General features: G+C 35.6%; 2 protein-coding genes and 1 long non-coding RNA gene across 4 annotated transcripts in view; 1 reads left to right on the top strand and 2 right to left on the bottom strand.

The window, feature by feature from the left end:
• Positions 1 to 15,051, bottom strand: part of LOC119070809 — a 531,393-nt gene that overhangs the window by 133,545 nt on the left and 382,797 nt on the right. The window lies entirely within an intron of this gene.
• LOC119070459 (odorant receptor 94a-like) lies at positions 3,745 to 5,435 on the top strand. The gene is made up of 4 exons (XM_037174816.1): positions 3,745 to 4,481; positions 4,547 to 4,646; positions 4,704 to 4,967; positions 5,382 to 5,435. The coding sequence occupies exons 1-4, from the start codon at positions 3,745 to 3,747 to the stop codon at positions 5,433 to 5,435; spliced, it is 1,155 nt and encodes a 384-aa protein (XP_037030711.1).
• The window catches only part of LOC119070321 (growth hormone secretagogue receptor type 1-like), a 57,044-nt gene continuing 52,507 nt past the window's right edge, over positions 10,515 to 15,051 (bottom strand). For both annotated transcript variants that reach the window (XM_037174593.1, XM_037174601.1), the window contains exon 5: positions 10,515 to 12,071. In XM_037174593.1, the coding sequence (XP_037030488.1) occupies positions 10,865 to 12,071 (1,207 nt within the window). In that variant the 3' untranslated portion in view covers positions 10,515 to 10,864. The remainder of the gene's footprint in view (positions 12,072 to 15,051) is intronic.

Genomic DNA, 15,051 nt, shown 5'->3' with positions numbered 1-15,051 from the left:
CTGGAGACAACATCAAGAGAATGTACGAAGCAGTAAAATCAATGAGAGAGAAAGATGTGGTTTTTGCGAAGGCAGATAAAAGCAACAACATTGTGGTGATGGAGAGAGACGACTACGATAGAATTGCTCTGAAGACTATTAATGAAGGGCAATATGCGGAATGTATGAATGATCCGTTATATGATATGGTCAAGGAAGTTGAAGACATTCTAGATAAACACAAAAACGTTCTGTGTGAAAAGCCGAGATATGAATTAAGAAAGTGGAAAGTCAGCAATCCAGAAGTTCCTAGTCTATATTTGATGATCAAAATTCATAAAGATCCGGACGCAGATGGTGATAGAAAAGCTCGTCCAGTTGCTTCAAATGTAAATGCGCCGACAGAGAATATAGCGAAAAAGTTGGTGAAGATTTTCGGAAAACTTCCGAGACCAAAAGGAAAATCCGTTCTGAACGGTACTGAATTTGCCAGACAAGTGAATGGAGTGGCGGTCAATAGAAACGAAGAAATGGGTTCGCTAGACGTGTCATCGATGTACCCAAGCATACCAATGGATTTCACTTTGAAGATACTGTTTGCATGGTTAATCGAAAATGGTGTTAGCACACCGTTAGCAGTAGCGTACACAGATTTAGCAGCCGTATGTATGAAACACAACTGTTTCCGTTTCCGAGGCATCGTGTACACGAAAGACGACGGGGCTGGAATAGGAAATTCACTGTCAGGTTTCATGGCCGAATTGTTTATGTGTTTCTTCGAGACAAAGCTTGAAAGACATCCGCTGTTTCCACGTTTCTACACGAGATATATGGACGACACCTTTGCAATACAGAATAGGAGAAAATTCGATGCTCTAAAGAAGCTGTTTGAAGATGAAATGGATAAGGTCAAGAAAGGAGCTATTCGTTTCACAATTGAAAGGCAAACAGAAGACGGTAGACTTCCTTTCCTGAATGTAATGTGTGAAGTGGTGGACGGTAAGGTGAGAGTGGATGTCTATAGAAAGCCGACCAAAACGATGAGAATGATCACCAGTGATTCTTTCCATGATATGAAGCATAAAATGGCAGCATACCACTCGATGGCTGATTTTATGGTTAACCTCCCCCTGAACGAAGAACAAATCGATAGAGAAACAGAGAAGATTTTGGAAATCGGATGGGTAAATGGTTTCAAGAAATCTGCGATATTGGAAATCATCAATAAGCACAAGAAAAAGAAGTTGCTAAGCGAGATGACTAGTTTCTATGGTGAGCCTAAAGAACCAGAGACAAGAGTCAGTTTCAGATATTACCCGAAGTTTACAAAACAGCTTAGGCCAATATACAAGAAATTTGGCGTCGATTTGGTCCACAGAAACGAAGGGTCACTGAGAGACTTGCTTGGACCTTTAAAAGATACACCACTGGATCTCCACAAGTCCGGAATCTACAGGATAAACTGCGGATGTTGTGGGCGAGCTTATTTTGGAATGACAATTAGGAAGCTTTTCGTACGTTTCAATGAGCACGTAAATTCAGCAAGGTGGAAACAAAAAACCGCAGTGGGACGGCACATTTTCATTACAAAACACATGATCAACATAAGTGACCTAAGACTTATACAGCCGGTCAAGCAAAATTGGAAGGTAGAATACTATGAGGCTATACACATTCACAAACATAAACACGAAAACCTTCTGAACGTAGATGATGGAAATATAAAATCTCCGCTGCTCAATCTGTTTGTGTTAAATAGAAAAGTGGACGAGAGAATCATTGACCTAACAGATGATTCGCCGGACTCGAGTACGAGCGAAATTTACTATGACTGTGATGCGGAGGAATGAATCAGCGTTTTTTGAGTCAATGAGAGAGTAACTGGGCAGTAGATTTGTTCTTATTGCATTCAATATGAGAGTAATTAGTCATTTGATATATTTGCATTCACATTTGATGTGTAGTTGTAACATGAGAGGATACGAATGTTTTTGTTTTTGTTTTTATTCTGAGGAAAGGTTTTTATGTTATTTATGCACCTAGTAAGACGACCTTATCTAACGATTTAGATAGGTGATAGGATATCAGTTTAAATTTAATGTTTTAGTCGAGATATTGCTCTGATGATGTTAGCTTAGCTGACGAAACCGGTCGGTAATAAATGTTTAAATGGTACAATTTAAAATAAATAAAGTGTTTTATTTTCGGCTCGCCCCTGTTTAAATTGAGGCAATTGTACCGTGTTCTGCGCCATACGTTTTGATAAGGATTAGTTATTTTCCTTTTTGAAAAATCATGCGTAATTTTTGTGAATAACAAGTTAAAAAGGGAAAACACTTCCATTGAGGAGTGTTGTTACTACTTCAACATTCAATATTCTCATGATTTTAATTCTTCGTCGATTCGTCGATCAAAACCAAAATGTTGAAAGCTCGTTAGGAATTACTCAAGTTATCGTGGTATTTAACGTTTTTACCAATGTCAAATTATCATGGTGAACTCATCGTTACGGACATATCAAGTGATTTGCTGTTGTACTCTGACTTTCAGTCAATATAATAAGATGGAAGTTGTCTGGCCGGGTATCTGTTAGCAATATATTTTCCTTTTTTAGCCTTTAAATTCAAATATGGTCATAATATTATATAATTCACTTTATGAAGTAGCTCCTTAGAATTAATATTTAGCACACTGGAGCTACGTTGTACTAATTTGAATTTTATGTTAAATTATATTGAAATAAATACCACTGATTACAAAATTAACTGACTTTGTTTGTTCACATAGACTAGTTAATCAAACAGCTGAATTGGCATAGTACATCAAATTGAAAGTCGCGCGGCCACTATACCACAAAATTAAAAGCCGAGCACTATACGACATAAATCGGATAAAAAGTTACTTATTTCTATTGATTCTTTTATTTACCCGGTTGTAAGTTAGAGTATTGTGCTTCCAAATTAAATTCTAAAATAAAATATTAAAACCCAAAATTGAACACTTTCTGTAGCAAAACAACGAAAAATTGAAAAAGACGAAAAATTCAAATTCAAAATAAAAAGTTCGACTGTTAAAGTGTGAAACGGACGCATTTTTGCTATTTGACATTAATGACTTTAGAAACTCTACAAAATCTTACGACGTTCGAATTTAGTTTTGAACCAACTGCACAGAGTTGAAGGTTCTGCGAGCGACGTTTTACTCCGAATTGGAGTCTTCCATGTCCAGCGCCGAACTGGCTACTAAAAGGCGCATCGGGCTTGTAGAACAAAGATTCAACTAAAAGAGGCGCCAATATAGGAAAAAAGCGACAAAATGAAAAGGTGCGTTGGGCTTCGCCCGATCGGCCAGTATGGCCAGGCCGGGCCTGTCCATGTCCCATGTCGAGTGAGTTACAGTTTTCGCTTCGCTCTGGTCGCAAATTTTAAACTCGTTTAAATTTCGTCTTTTATAAGTCTTTTTAGCGAATAATTATCAAACTTTTAGCCTAGGAATGAATAAAACTCACTCTTGAATCAGAGGATACATTTTCCGTTACATAAATGACACAGTTTTCCCATTACGTATACTATAAGGAATGTTATGATCAAAAAGCTTTACAATAAACGATTTGACAGTTAACATGGAAGGCTTGTAATTTGCATTTTATATTTTTACGAAAGGGACCACGTCAGCAAAGAACTCATGCACTGGGTTAAATTCCAAGTTTCCGTTTAGTTTTAAATTTACTTTCGAGCGTTCAGGACTTTTACTAACGGTCTCAGGATGCACTCAATTAAAATAAATGAACTAATCACTCTGATAATGTCGTTCTATTATCGGATTGGTGTCTGGCATCGCGGGGATATACCTACAGCAAAAGAAAAAAGGATTAAGTTATTTTATAGCGTGTTTTACCTACTTTTTCTCCTATCATTGATGGTTGGAGCAATTACAAATGAAAAAGTCGAGAAGAAAATATTTTTAGTGGAAGTATCAATTGAAGTTGCTGCTTTGTTTGTTAAACTTTCGTTTTTTATTTGGAAACAAAACAAAATTTGCGATTTAGCGTATCGTGTCTGTGTTTTCTCTGTTCAGGATTATGATGACTACGCTACACTCGACAACAAATTAAAAAAATTTACGAAATGTGCAGCAATTTTTGTAATTGCTACAACCTTTGGCGCTTTTTTGTCAACTGTACTCATACCCTTTATGGGCACCGAAAAAACATTATTTCTAGAAATTGGATTTTTTTTGGATTGGAAAAACAGTGACATTGTATTTTGGATTGCAGCTTTCTTTCTTTTTGTCCAAACACTTGCGTCGGTGATGATTTCTTCTTTCTCCGTAATAATATGGTATCTACTGTTTGTATGTTCATTGCGGTATGAAGTACTAGGAAGTGAGTTGAAGAAGCTGGGACAGAATAGTGGAATAAGTGCTAAAAAGTTGGAGAAAAATCACGTCAATTTTCTAGACGACTTAAAGACGTCAATTGATACTCACTTATACTTAATGGCGTATGTGAGCGTGAAGCACTGTGTGATGATCACCACAATCTATAAATTTAAATTTTATTTTGCAGATTGACAAACGAATTGGGGTCCTTTTTTTCAGGCCTATTTTTCATTCGACTTGGCACCAGTGGCCTGTGCATTTGTGGATCTATTTATTGCCTTGCATTAGTAATCTAATTTTACTTAAAGCAATCGATCGTCTTTTAATGGTTCACCTCTTTCAAGGATGTTGGCGATAATACATTTGAGCGTGTCATGTATCTTGTTATAATTTTTTACTTCATTTCCGAAATATTTATGATTACGTACTTCGGGAACGAGATTATGCTATCATACGATCAGCTGTCCTACTGCTTATTCGAATCGGACTGGTTTGAACAGCCAGAATCGACCAAAAAATGTATGATCATTTTCGGCGAATATTTGAAAAAACCTCTGACGCTGATGATTGGAAAACTCTACCCATTAACTTTGGAGACATTCACTAAGGTCTGTTCACATTTGGCCGGTTTGTGGGATTTTACACTGTTCCGTGTCAAATAACGGTTTATTCTCAAATTCTCACAAATTAGTTGTCAAATTCATCCAGCTAACCTCGAAAAATAAATAGTAAATTTTAATACATTTTTCATATGAGCATGTGAAATCCATTACTTAATTCGTGATAAAAATGAAAAGTCTCGTTTTTGTGCGTTTATTGATCTCGGATACGTCTCGGATGAACAAATATAACACGAAAACTCTCCTTTTCAACTTTTATCCCTGGTCATGTATTAGTTATTTTCATGAAAAGGGATAAAATGTTGAAAAATAGAGTTTTCGTGTGAATGGAAAACAAAAGCATGTTTGCAACTAATTTGGCATGTCAAACGATATTGACAATAATTAAAACTTTTTTTTCAGATTTTGAACTCAGCTTACAGCATGTTCAACATTTTGCAAAACATTCAGCAATAATGATAAAGCATACGATGAATTATTCAAGGTAAATATAGTGTTGAGGTAATGTCATAGACCAAATCAGATGTGCGGTGGCAAGAAAGTTCGATACAAACGCCATCTCAGCCCTTCGTTGAAAACAAAAAATAAATACGAATCGTAAATGAAATCGTAGTCAACCATTAAAAAAAAAGATGTCACTGGCATCGAACTTATGTGCTATTTCGTGTGTCTGAATGGCATATTACCTCCACACAATATCTACCTTGGAATTATTTACATTATGGCGTAAAAAGTGATTTTTGTTCTAGACGGTCCAGCTTGTTCACTTTTTCCAATGGGTTCTTTTGTATTTATTTAGCCGCGACATAATACAGATAGGAAAAATCAGGTGGTTGTTCCTGTTTTCCGCGGCGGTTTAATTTTAAAATTGTCCTTTAAAAATGTGAACATTTTCGACCGGCTCGAATCAGTTTGTTCGATAAGCATCGTTAACAACTTAAGATATTTCATAGTTAATGTTTTAATTAATAGTAGAATAGTCTTTGAGAATAGTGCACATGGATTAGATATTGTACGAAAATTTTTCAGCCCACGAATTCTGACGCATGATAGAGAAGATCTTGTTTCTAAAGGCACTTCTAGCGCATTCTATTTAAGAACCCGACTCCGACTCAATTTTTTTTGGTATATGATCGAGATAATTAGAAAAAAAAATTAGAAATATAAGTCCCAAGTCGCTACTCCAATGACAACCATCTACGAACTAAACCTCAAGTACTTAATCCTTATCCTCAATATTCTCATGATTTTCATTCTTCGTCGATCAAAATCAAAATTTTGAAAGTTCGTTAGGAATTACTTAGGTATCGTGGTGTTTAACGTTTTTACCAATGTAGAACATTGTCAAATTATCATAGTGAACTGTCATAGTAAACTGTTACGGACATTTCAAGTGATTAGCTGTCGTAAGACTCTGAATTTCAGTCAATATAATAAGATGGAAGGCGTCTGGCCCAATGAAAGTAAATGGATAGGTATGGCCAAACGTTCAAATTTGTTCTAGCCGGAGCACATACGGATTTGCATGGCGCCACCTCAAACGAACTCATTTCTAGTGCGTTTCACTAGAAACGAGTTCGTTTGAGGTGGCGCCATGCAAATCCGTCTGTGCTCCGACTTGTATGGACTGGCCATACCTACTTATCTATTTTCATTGGTATGGCTGGGTATCTGTTAGCAATATATTTTCCTTTTTTAGCCTTTGAATAAAAAAATGTTCATAATTTGATAGTGCACTTTATGAAGTAGCTCCTTAGAATTAATATTTAGCATAATGTAGCTACGTTGTATTAATTTGAATTTTAAAAATGAAATGAAATAAATGAAATGAAATGATCAGAAATGAAGTGTCATCTTTTTGAACCTACTCGATTGGTTTCTTCCAAGTCTTATCAAAATGTCAATCGTCATCCACATAGATGCCAACACTACATCACTTTGAAGTTTTAATGCTTGATTTCCGTTTGCACTCCGTTTACGTTTTAAACAATAAAAAAGAGGCGTAGTTTAGCTAAACGGAGCGTAAGAGGAAATAAGAGGAAATTAAGCATAAAGAACAAATTTGTTTAAGTTAAGGTTATGTTTGCTTCTGTGGATGACGGTCGGTTGTTTTCGGTCTGTCAAAATAAGTTTTTACCGTACGATGGAAGAAATCTATCCAATTAATCATGCTATTATTATAACAGCGCATGTGGAATTACATAAACTTAATCACGGTGAGCTTGAAACTGTATGATGTGTCGCATGTCGCGTACATGATTTTTTTTTATTGACAGTAGATGGCAGTCTTGTGATTACTTACTCACATACATAATATTAAAATCGACTGTACGGCAAAATTTTGAGATAAACGAAGTGTTCTTTGTTTGGGACCCTGGTCAATTCTTGCTCTAAATTTGTATTGCTGAGTTAGCCTAGAGTCTCACCTTTCCAACGATACCAAACATGCTGTGTTTTAATATTATCAAGTAACTCTCTTACACGGACTGCAGGGCTAGCTTAAGTTCATTTCATGTGTACGACATATCTGGTATGGACATTTTCAAGCTCATCGTGTAATACTTCTTAAATGGTGACCATGGTGACACGGTATACCGCATTTTCTCTAAATTACCTCGACTATAACCTCGTGCGATTGTTACTGAAGATGATTGTCGTCTTCTCCAAAAAGATCTCGATATAGTGGAACGGTGGTGTGAAACCAATCTTATGAGCCTAAACCATAGGAAATGTGCTGTTATGTCTTTCACACACAGTCTTAACCGAATTGAATTTCCTTATGTATTTAGTGGCAAAATCATCGAGAGAGTACACTCAAAGGTGGACCTCGGAGTTACAATTGACGATAAACTGTCATTCAATGAGCATGTCGATTTGGTAACAAGGAAGGCATATCGTCTGATAGGTTTCATTTTTCGCTGTGGAAGATATTTTTCTAACCAAACAAGCATGATGATTCTTTACAACTCTCTCGTCCGAAACAGGTTGGAATATTGCTCGTCGGTCTGGAGTCCGTTCTATCTCAATGCAATCGATCAAATTGAACGTGTTCAGAGGAAATTCTCAAGGATGTTTTTCTACAAATTCAACATGGAGAAACAATCATACGACAAAAGGCTAAAGTTTCTGAAGTTACACTCGTTGGAGTCACGACGGTTGGAAAATGACGAACTCACTCTGTTCAAACTGATCCATCATCGTATCGATTCTCAACTTTATCATCATCTTAAGTTTGATCGACGTTCTACATCCACACGGCAAAAAACTTTGTTTTACCTTCCAAAATTCAAGACTAATGTACAGAGAAATTGTCCTATTTATCGCCTGCAAGAGCACCACGACGTATATTTCTCACGATTAAACTTAATGGATGACAGGTTTTCTGTTTCTAAGAGCCTAGTCAAGGATCATTTCGCTTTTTGATTTTGATTATAGTGATGGTTGTTGACATTGTTAACGTTTTGCTATGCTTTCGGTTTATGATTTTTCCTAAAGTTTTCCATTTTTGTAATTTGCTGATTGACATATTATTGGGCTTTGGCCTGTTTGTTGATCATTAAACAGATAAAATAAAATAAAATAAAATAAAATATACTGACTACGACATTCATGCTTCCTCTTCTACTTACCTTCAAATTATATTTTATTTTCAGATTACTGATTGACAATCGTAGGTAGACAGAGCAGCCCCAGATTAAATTTTAGTTGTATGCAAACCTTACACCGATTTAAAAATCACTTTACGTGTAAGAGTATTTCTGAATATTATTTCCCTGCTTCATGTTCCACCAATGTTCTTCTATATGCTGTACTTACATCGACGTTGATGTTGCAATTTACAGTGAATCTCTTTCAGATTGGTATATAATCACAGAGGAAGCTTAATAAACTCAGAAGAAAAAAATCTTTAAATTTATTGTATATCGACGGATGCTAATGTTTAAATGGGAGTTCTTTTTTCATTGTAAAAAGATTGTTTTAAAAGAAGCAGTTAAGCGAATGTCATAGCGTGCATACCAATAATTGAGAATAACAACAATAGCGGTATTCCCGTCAGCGTTTATCGGCGTTAACAGATTTGAAAGGTCGCATCAGTTACATTCATACGGTTAAATTGTCAATCATTACATGAATATCTGTTGCAGTCAGAAACACTTGTGTGACAAAACTATTTTATTGATCCCCTTGCTCGAATAATAGTTATTTTTGTGACTGTTTTACAAAAAGAAGTCTACTACTTCTTTGTTCTACACTCTAGCTATTACTTACTTTTTTGACTATTTGTTCGACTAACATTCAGACTTTCAACTAGTTTGTAGTTACCAGAGCTACGTTCCTGAAAATAGAATTATAGAACGACAGTGAATTCAGACGAATTTTCTGGTTCCATTCCGACTGTATAGCAGTAACTCCAGAACAGAAGAAATTTTTCTAAAAGATATTGTAGTTTGGAATAATTGGACCCTACACTGTACAAGTTTTCAGATTATTACCTGTGTCAGATAATCTTTCCACAGGTAATGTAATTTCTCATATAAAAACAGCATTACCTGTCACAGATAATCAATCAGATTTTTATATGAAAAATTACATTACCTTGTGGACAGAACTGTCAACTTTTTTCTCAGTGTAAGAGCTAAGAGCTATAGACTTTTTGACTGTTTTTTAGCCTACAATTAGGCGGAAAATATTTTTTTATGATTTCTTTGAAATCAAATCTTTTTCAGAGAGATACTAATATTACGACTGGGTCGTTTCGACGGATAGAGGGAATATGTCGAATGATTTTGAAATTGGTTGAGCGAAAATGTATTGAATTCTCTCTCAAAAGCCCAACTGTCATTCGTAATATTCCCTCTATCCGTCGAAACGACCCAGTCGTCATATTAGCAACTCTCTGATTTTTTTTTTTTGAAAAAGTAAAACCATTACAGCGGGCAAAATAATGACACTTTTAAAGGAAAAATTGGTTTGTGGGTTATAACTTTTCTTACTTGAAGAAACCTTTGCAGGTTGTGTAAATTTATGTTATCTACACAGGTTTCTCCAAGTGGGTTAAGTTACACAAACCAATTTTTTCTTTAAAAGAAACTAATTTTTGCGTGATTTAGTGGTTTTACTTTTTCAAAAAAAAAAAGATTTTGATTCAGAGATTTCATCAAAAAACGAATATTTTTCCACCTAAATGTAGGCTACAAATTTGTAAAAAGTCCATTGCTCTTAAAAATTTTCCTACACAATGACCTGTGCTAAGTTGTTTGTCATTTCATTTAATGTTATAGATTTGTTTGCCAGAAATCAAAAGTAAAAAATTGAAATCTTATGCACAGACGGCGCTCAAGTTCCTATTAGTGTTTATGTGTAAGTTACTAGTGGATAAACAGCTGTTGCTAATTCTGCACAAGAAATTCATTTAATGATTGTATAACAGCCTCGAGGCTAGTTTTTTTTTGCAGTTTATCAGCGTGTTAATATTATCAGCGCTGATAAACGCTGACGGGAATACACCAAATGATTTTTGTCCAAAAAAATTTATTTGTCTTCATTTATATTATATCCCAATAAGGCTCTGCTATTATTTTCAGTTTTATTTTTTTATTTTTTGTTTGTTGAAATTTGAAAATATTATTCTGGTTCTGGCGTTATTACAATCATCATAATAAATAATTGACTAGAAAATAAATGGCATTGTATAAAAAGATAGAGTTTAAATATTTTCATTATTTTCGATTATGGAACGAAACATTATTACAATAAAGTTAATACTGACTATATAATATGTAAGTTTGTATACTTGTCTCTCTATTCTTTTTATGATGATGACGATGATAATGTGGATAAAGAGTAATATACAGACACACACCGATCTGATGGAAGCCAAACTTTTAAACCAAACTTTCCAAATCTCTTTTACGACACAAAAAACTTTGATACTCATTGTACTCGTCCGCACCATTATTATGTGCACTGTCGTGATGCTGGTGCTTTTTATGGCAATTATTTCCAATATTCAATTGCTCCGATTCAAAATTATTTGGCGGTGACTCAATCGCTTCAATCGCATTTTCGTTGGTACGTGCAAGCATTGCGGTCGAATCATTTTTTAATTCGTTCTGTGCGGATGGTGTCGTTGATGTTTCAACATCAATTTTCGGATGTCCATTATTGTATTTCGTCTGACAATGGTCAAGTCTATTCGGTTTGTAAGCGGCGTCACTTTCGAATGAGGTAGATTTGTTACAGAGTCTTTGCAGTTTAGGATTCATTGTTGATCGGATGTTCCGTTGTAAAAATGTGCTACGGTCATTTGGTATGTCTATCGTTGGTTCTTCGTCCGTTTCGGGTATAACATCATTCGTGCATGAGATTGCATTGCCATTTACGATTGAGTTAGCTTCAATGGTTCTTATCTTACTACTTTCGTCGACTGAATTGTCTACACTTCGTCTCGACTTTATCGAGCGGTCAATGTATTCCGGGTCGTCACGAATGCGACTACTCTTACGCTTATCTCCACTTTGCGAGCTACTCAAATTAGTAGAAGTCGTGTGAAACGTTCCTTTCCTTGTGCCCGATACGAGTCTATTCTTTACCAATGACTTACAGTGCAGTAGTCTCAGAAAACCGTCCCGGAATTTCGACGACATGAGATTGTAGAGTATGGGATTCATAGCCGAATTCAAGTACAACATTATGCGACAAAAGTACAGAAGTGAGTAGTAGCCCTCAATGCCGAGCGATAAAATCGTTTCGGACGGTACTATGATTATCCACAAAGTGAGAGCGCGGAATGGTAACAGACACACGAAAAAACTTAAAACTACGGCGCCCAACATAAAAATCACTTGCTTTCGATATTTCAATACATTGCTGCGATTGCCGTGCGAAGTTATGCCGGGATTGTCCATTAGATGTTTGGCTATGACGGTGTACAGCACAAGCAGTATGATGAAGGGCAGTATAAAAAACAGTGATATACTTCCGACGAAAAACATTATGGACCAAGATGATTCGACTGATGTTAGGCACACAGCTACTGTGGATCCGTCGAAATATTCTTCGTATCCATATTGAGCGATGGTCAGGATGGGGCTACATACGTTAGAAAAAAAAAGAGATAATGATGGGAAAACGATTAGATTAGGCAATGAATTTTGGATTTCAAGAAAATTATAGGAAACGGGTTGGTTGTTACTTGAGACTTACCTGTGATTATACAACGAAATCGGTCGATTTTATCATTAAAAAAATCAATCTAAACTGAATTTAAACGAACCAATTCACGCCGTAAGTGCGGTCGAAATTCAAAATCACGCAAGTCTTTCTAACAAGGAAACGTTAAAATGTATTTTTCGGATCACTTTTTCAGCGACTCGTTCACTTGAAATCTAAATTTTAGGCACACGGCGTGAATTCAGGATAATTCAGGACCGAAATCGGACGCATTTTATATTCGAATTTTTTATATGTGCCCAGTAAGGTATTCGACCCCAGAACCTACAACCACTTTCAAAAAAATTCTTCGAAGCTTGTGTGGCTGGTAAGATGTCATCAAAAAGCCAAAAATGTTCTTACAAAAATTTCTCCAGTTACACGAGCTGTATGGGGTCGTGTGGGGTGTCATTAGAAAGGTAATTGCACGTACTTCCGGGGCAAATAGGGTCGTATTGGGTTTAAAATTCATCCACATTGAGATATGTACAGTTGAAGTTTTCAACCGAAAAAAGACTGAAAACTTACACATTTCTTACAGAAATTTGTCGAGGAACACGAAATGTACATGGTCGTGTGGGGTGTCATTAGAAAGGTAATTTCATGTACTTTCATTTTGCAAATGGGGTTTTCTTGGGTTTTGGAAGCATCTACGACGAATTATGAGAAGTTGAAATGTTTAAGTGCTTACATTGCATCACAGATGCAACCAAACTTCCGTAAGCTCTACTTTCCCTGAAAGTATATGCAATTACCTTTCTAATGACACCCCACACGACCCTGTACGTTTCGTGTACCTCCACAGATTTCTGTAAGAAAAGTGTAAGTTTTCAGTCTTTTTTCGGTTGAAAACTTCAACTGTACATAGACCTAATTCAGCTTTTTCTTTCGTCTATGTGTAACAAAAAAAATTGATTTAGGTCTCTTTTGCGTCGCAATGTATGACTAAAAGTAAGTTTTTGCTATCAACGACCCATTGATTGATTTTTTTAAAGAAGTAAATCGACACTGGTAACAAAATTTTCAAACTTTTACTTACAATTAACATTACCAACTGAATTACATTGAATTAAAATTGTAGCATGCCAATTACTTGTGTGTGTTAAAATCCTTTTTAGTTTGTACAATATACAAAGACAACAATCTAAATAAATGTCCGTTCCAACAGAGTTCAATGTTTACCTAATCCCAACGGGGATATTTTTACAAGAAACACAATTATTTACAACAAAAAATAAATATTTCTTTTTATTCATTAAAAATCACTTGAATTTACAAATCTATCGATAATGACACGAACAAAAAAAAAAATGTAAACTTAAGTTTAAAACTAATGATAAAATGTGTAATAACAAAATCACAACATTAAATATTTAAGTACAAGAAAACCCATCTGCTTGCAGTGTTTTACTGACCGTGAGGGTTGCAGAGCCGAGGACGAGTAGTTCGATTTTACGCAAAGAAAATTGATCACTTGGCGCCGATTTCAAGCTTTTGGAATTTTGTCTAATGTCGGCATAGTGAGCTAACTTCCGGACTTCTAAATATTTAAAAAGTGATAACATTGGGATGCCTGTCGGTAGGACATCGAGATGGTGTGAGTTCAAAATAAAAGACCACTGGCCTCTCACCTAAATTGGTTGAATACCAAAACACGCTTTTTATTTCATTTTCTTTCAAAGTGGACAAAAATGCAGATTTTCGCAAAATGCAAGCATGAAAAACGTTGTGTTCACCCCGGGCGAGCCTCAGGAAGAATTAGTAGATTCCATCTTGAGCGAATCTCACTCTTGGTAAACAATTTTGGTTGATTGTTCGGGTTTAATATAGATGTGATTGAGACTAAGTGTTTCATACTCAAAGCGAACGCCAAGTAACTCACTGGAAGTGAGACTACCAAAACTCACCATTAAAAAATCTTTGTTTCGTCGTCTCTATTGAGGGTCGTTAGCAAAACGGCCGTAAACTGTAAATTCAACGGTAAAGCAAACGGTAACGCTTTTCATAATGGGAATTTAGTGTTATCGATCACTTTCCCGCTGAATTTAAAGTTTGCGGCCGTTTGACTAACGACCCCTAATGTTAGAAAACTAGAAAGACTCAATTCATGACGAAGTCAAATTTTCTTAAAATGTTTTTCTAAGGCAATGGTCTGAACCTCAGTCTTTTCAAAATGCAAATTGCAAGCCAATGGGTATACTACGATGCAACAAGTTATTTATCAAAGAGAAATTGTTTAAAATAGAGAGACAAAATGTTTGTTTTTACTAAAATTATTACAACGATATGGCTCAGTTGTCGAAGCACATTTATTAAGTTTCTAATTAATTAGCACATTTTTATCAATTAACACTAACAAAATATCCTTTTACCGGACCAATAGATTAAAGTCCCTTCCAACAGAAAGGCATCATACTTTTTATAGCCTGAGCATCAGTACTTGCGGACACAAAAACGCTAACTCAAATATTTTGGAAAATTTTAACATTTATTCCTGAGAAAAGTACGGAAGAAATTACAATGGCGAAAACAAAGTTATCACACTAGAGATCTGCTTGAGAAGCTTTGTTCTTCTTCTACTCTAACTATCACTTTTAGTGAAAAAAAACTGTAATTCGCGTACAATATAGGAAACATTCTTTGTTGAAGCGGAGAGCGTATCGACTCTATACTATCGAGGTACAATCATTAAATCTTTTACAGTCGAAGAAATTTAGTTTTCGGGTTTTCCAAAGGTATTAATCTTATTTAACCCACACTTTATCCCACAACATTGGAATCCACAAATTTAAATTTAGTTAACTCAGCGGTCGCAATGACGGCGCTACAGTCACGATTTCAAAATGTGATATAGGGTGGA

This window comes from Bradysia coprophila, chromosome II (genome assembly GCF_014529535.1).
Source record: "Bradysia coprophila strain Holo2 chromosome II, BU_Bcop_v1, whole genome shotgun sequence".
Taxonomy (NCBI): Eukaryota; Metazoa; Arthropoda; class Insecta; order Diptera; family Sciaridae; genus Bradysia; species Bradysia coprophila.
Note: the sequence above shows the minus strand (reverse complement) of the source record. Positions and strands in the feature narration are given on the sequence as shown.

Coding starts and splice junctions, on each gene's coding strand:
- LOC119070459 (XM_037174816.1), top strand. CDS start 3,745: ATGCACTCAATTAAAATAAATGAACTAATCACTCTGATAATGTCGTTC. Junction 4,482..4,546: donor ACTCACTTATACTTAATGGC/GTATGTGAGCGT, acceptor TTTATTTTGCAG/ATTGACAAACGAATTGGGGT. Junction 4,647..4,703: donor CTATTTATTGCCTTGCATTA/GTAATCTAATTT, acceptor ACCTCTTTCAAG/GATGTTGGCGATAATACATT.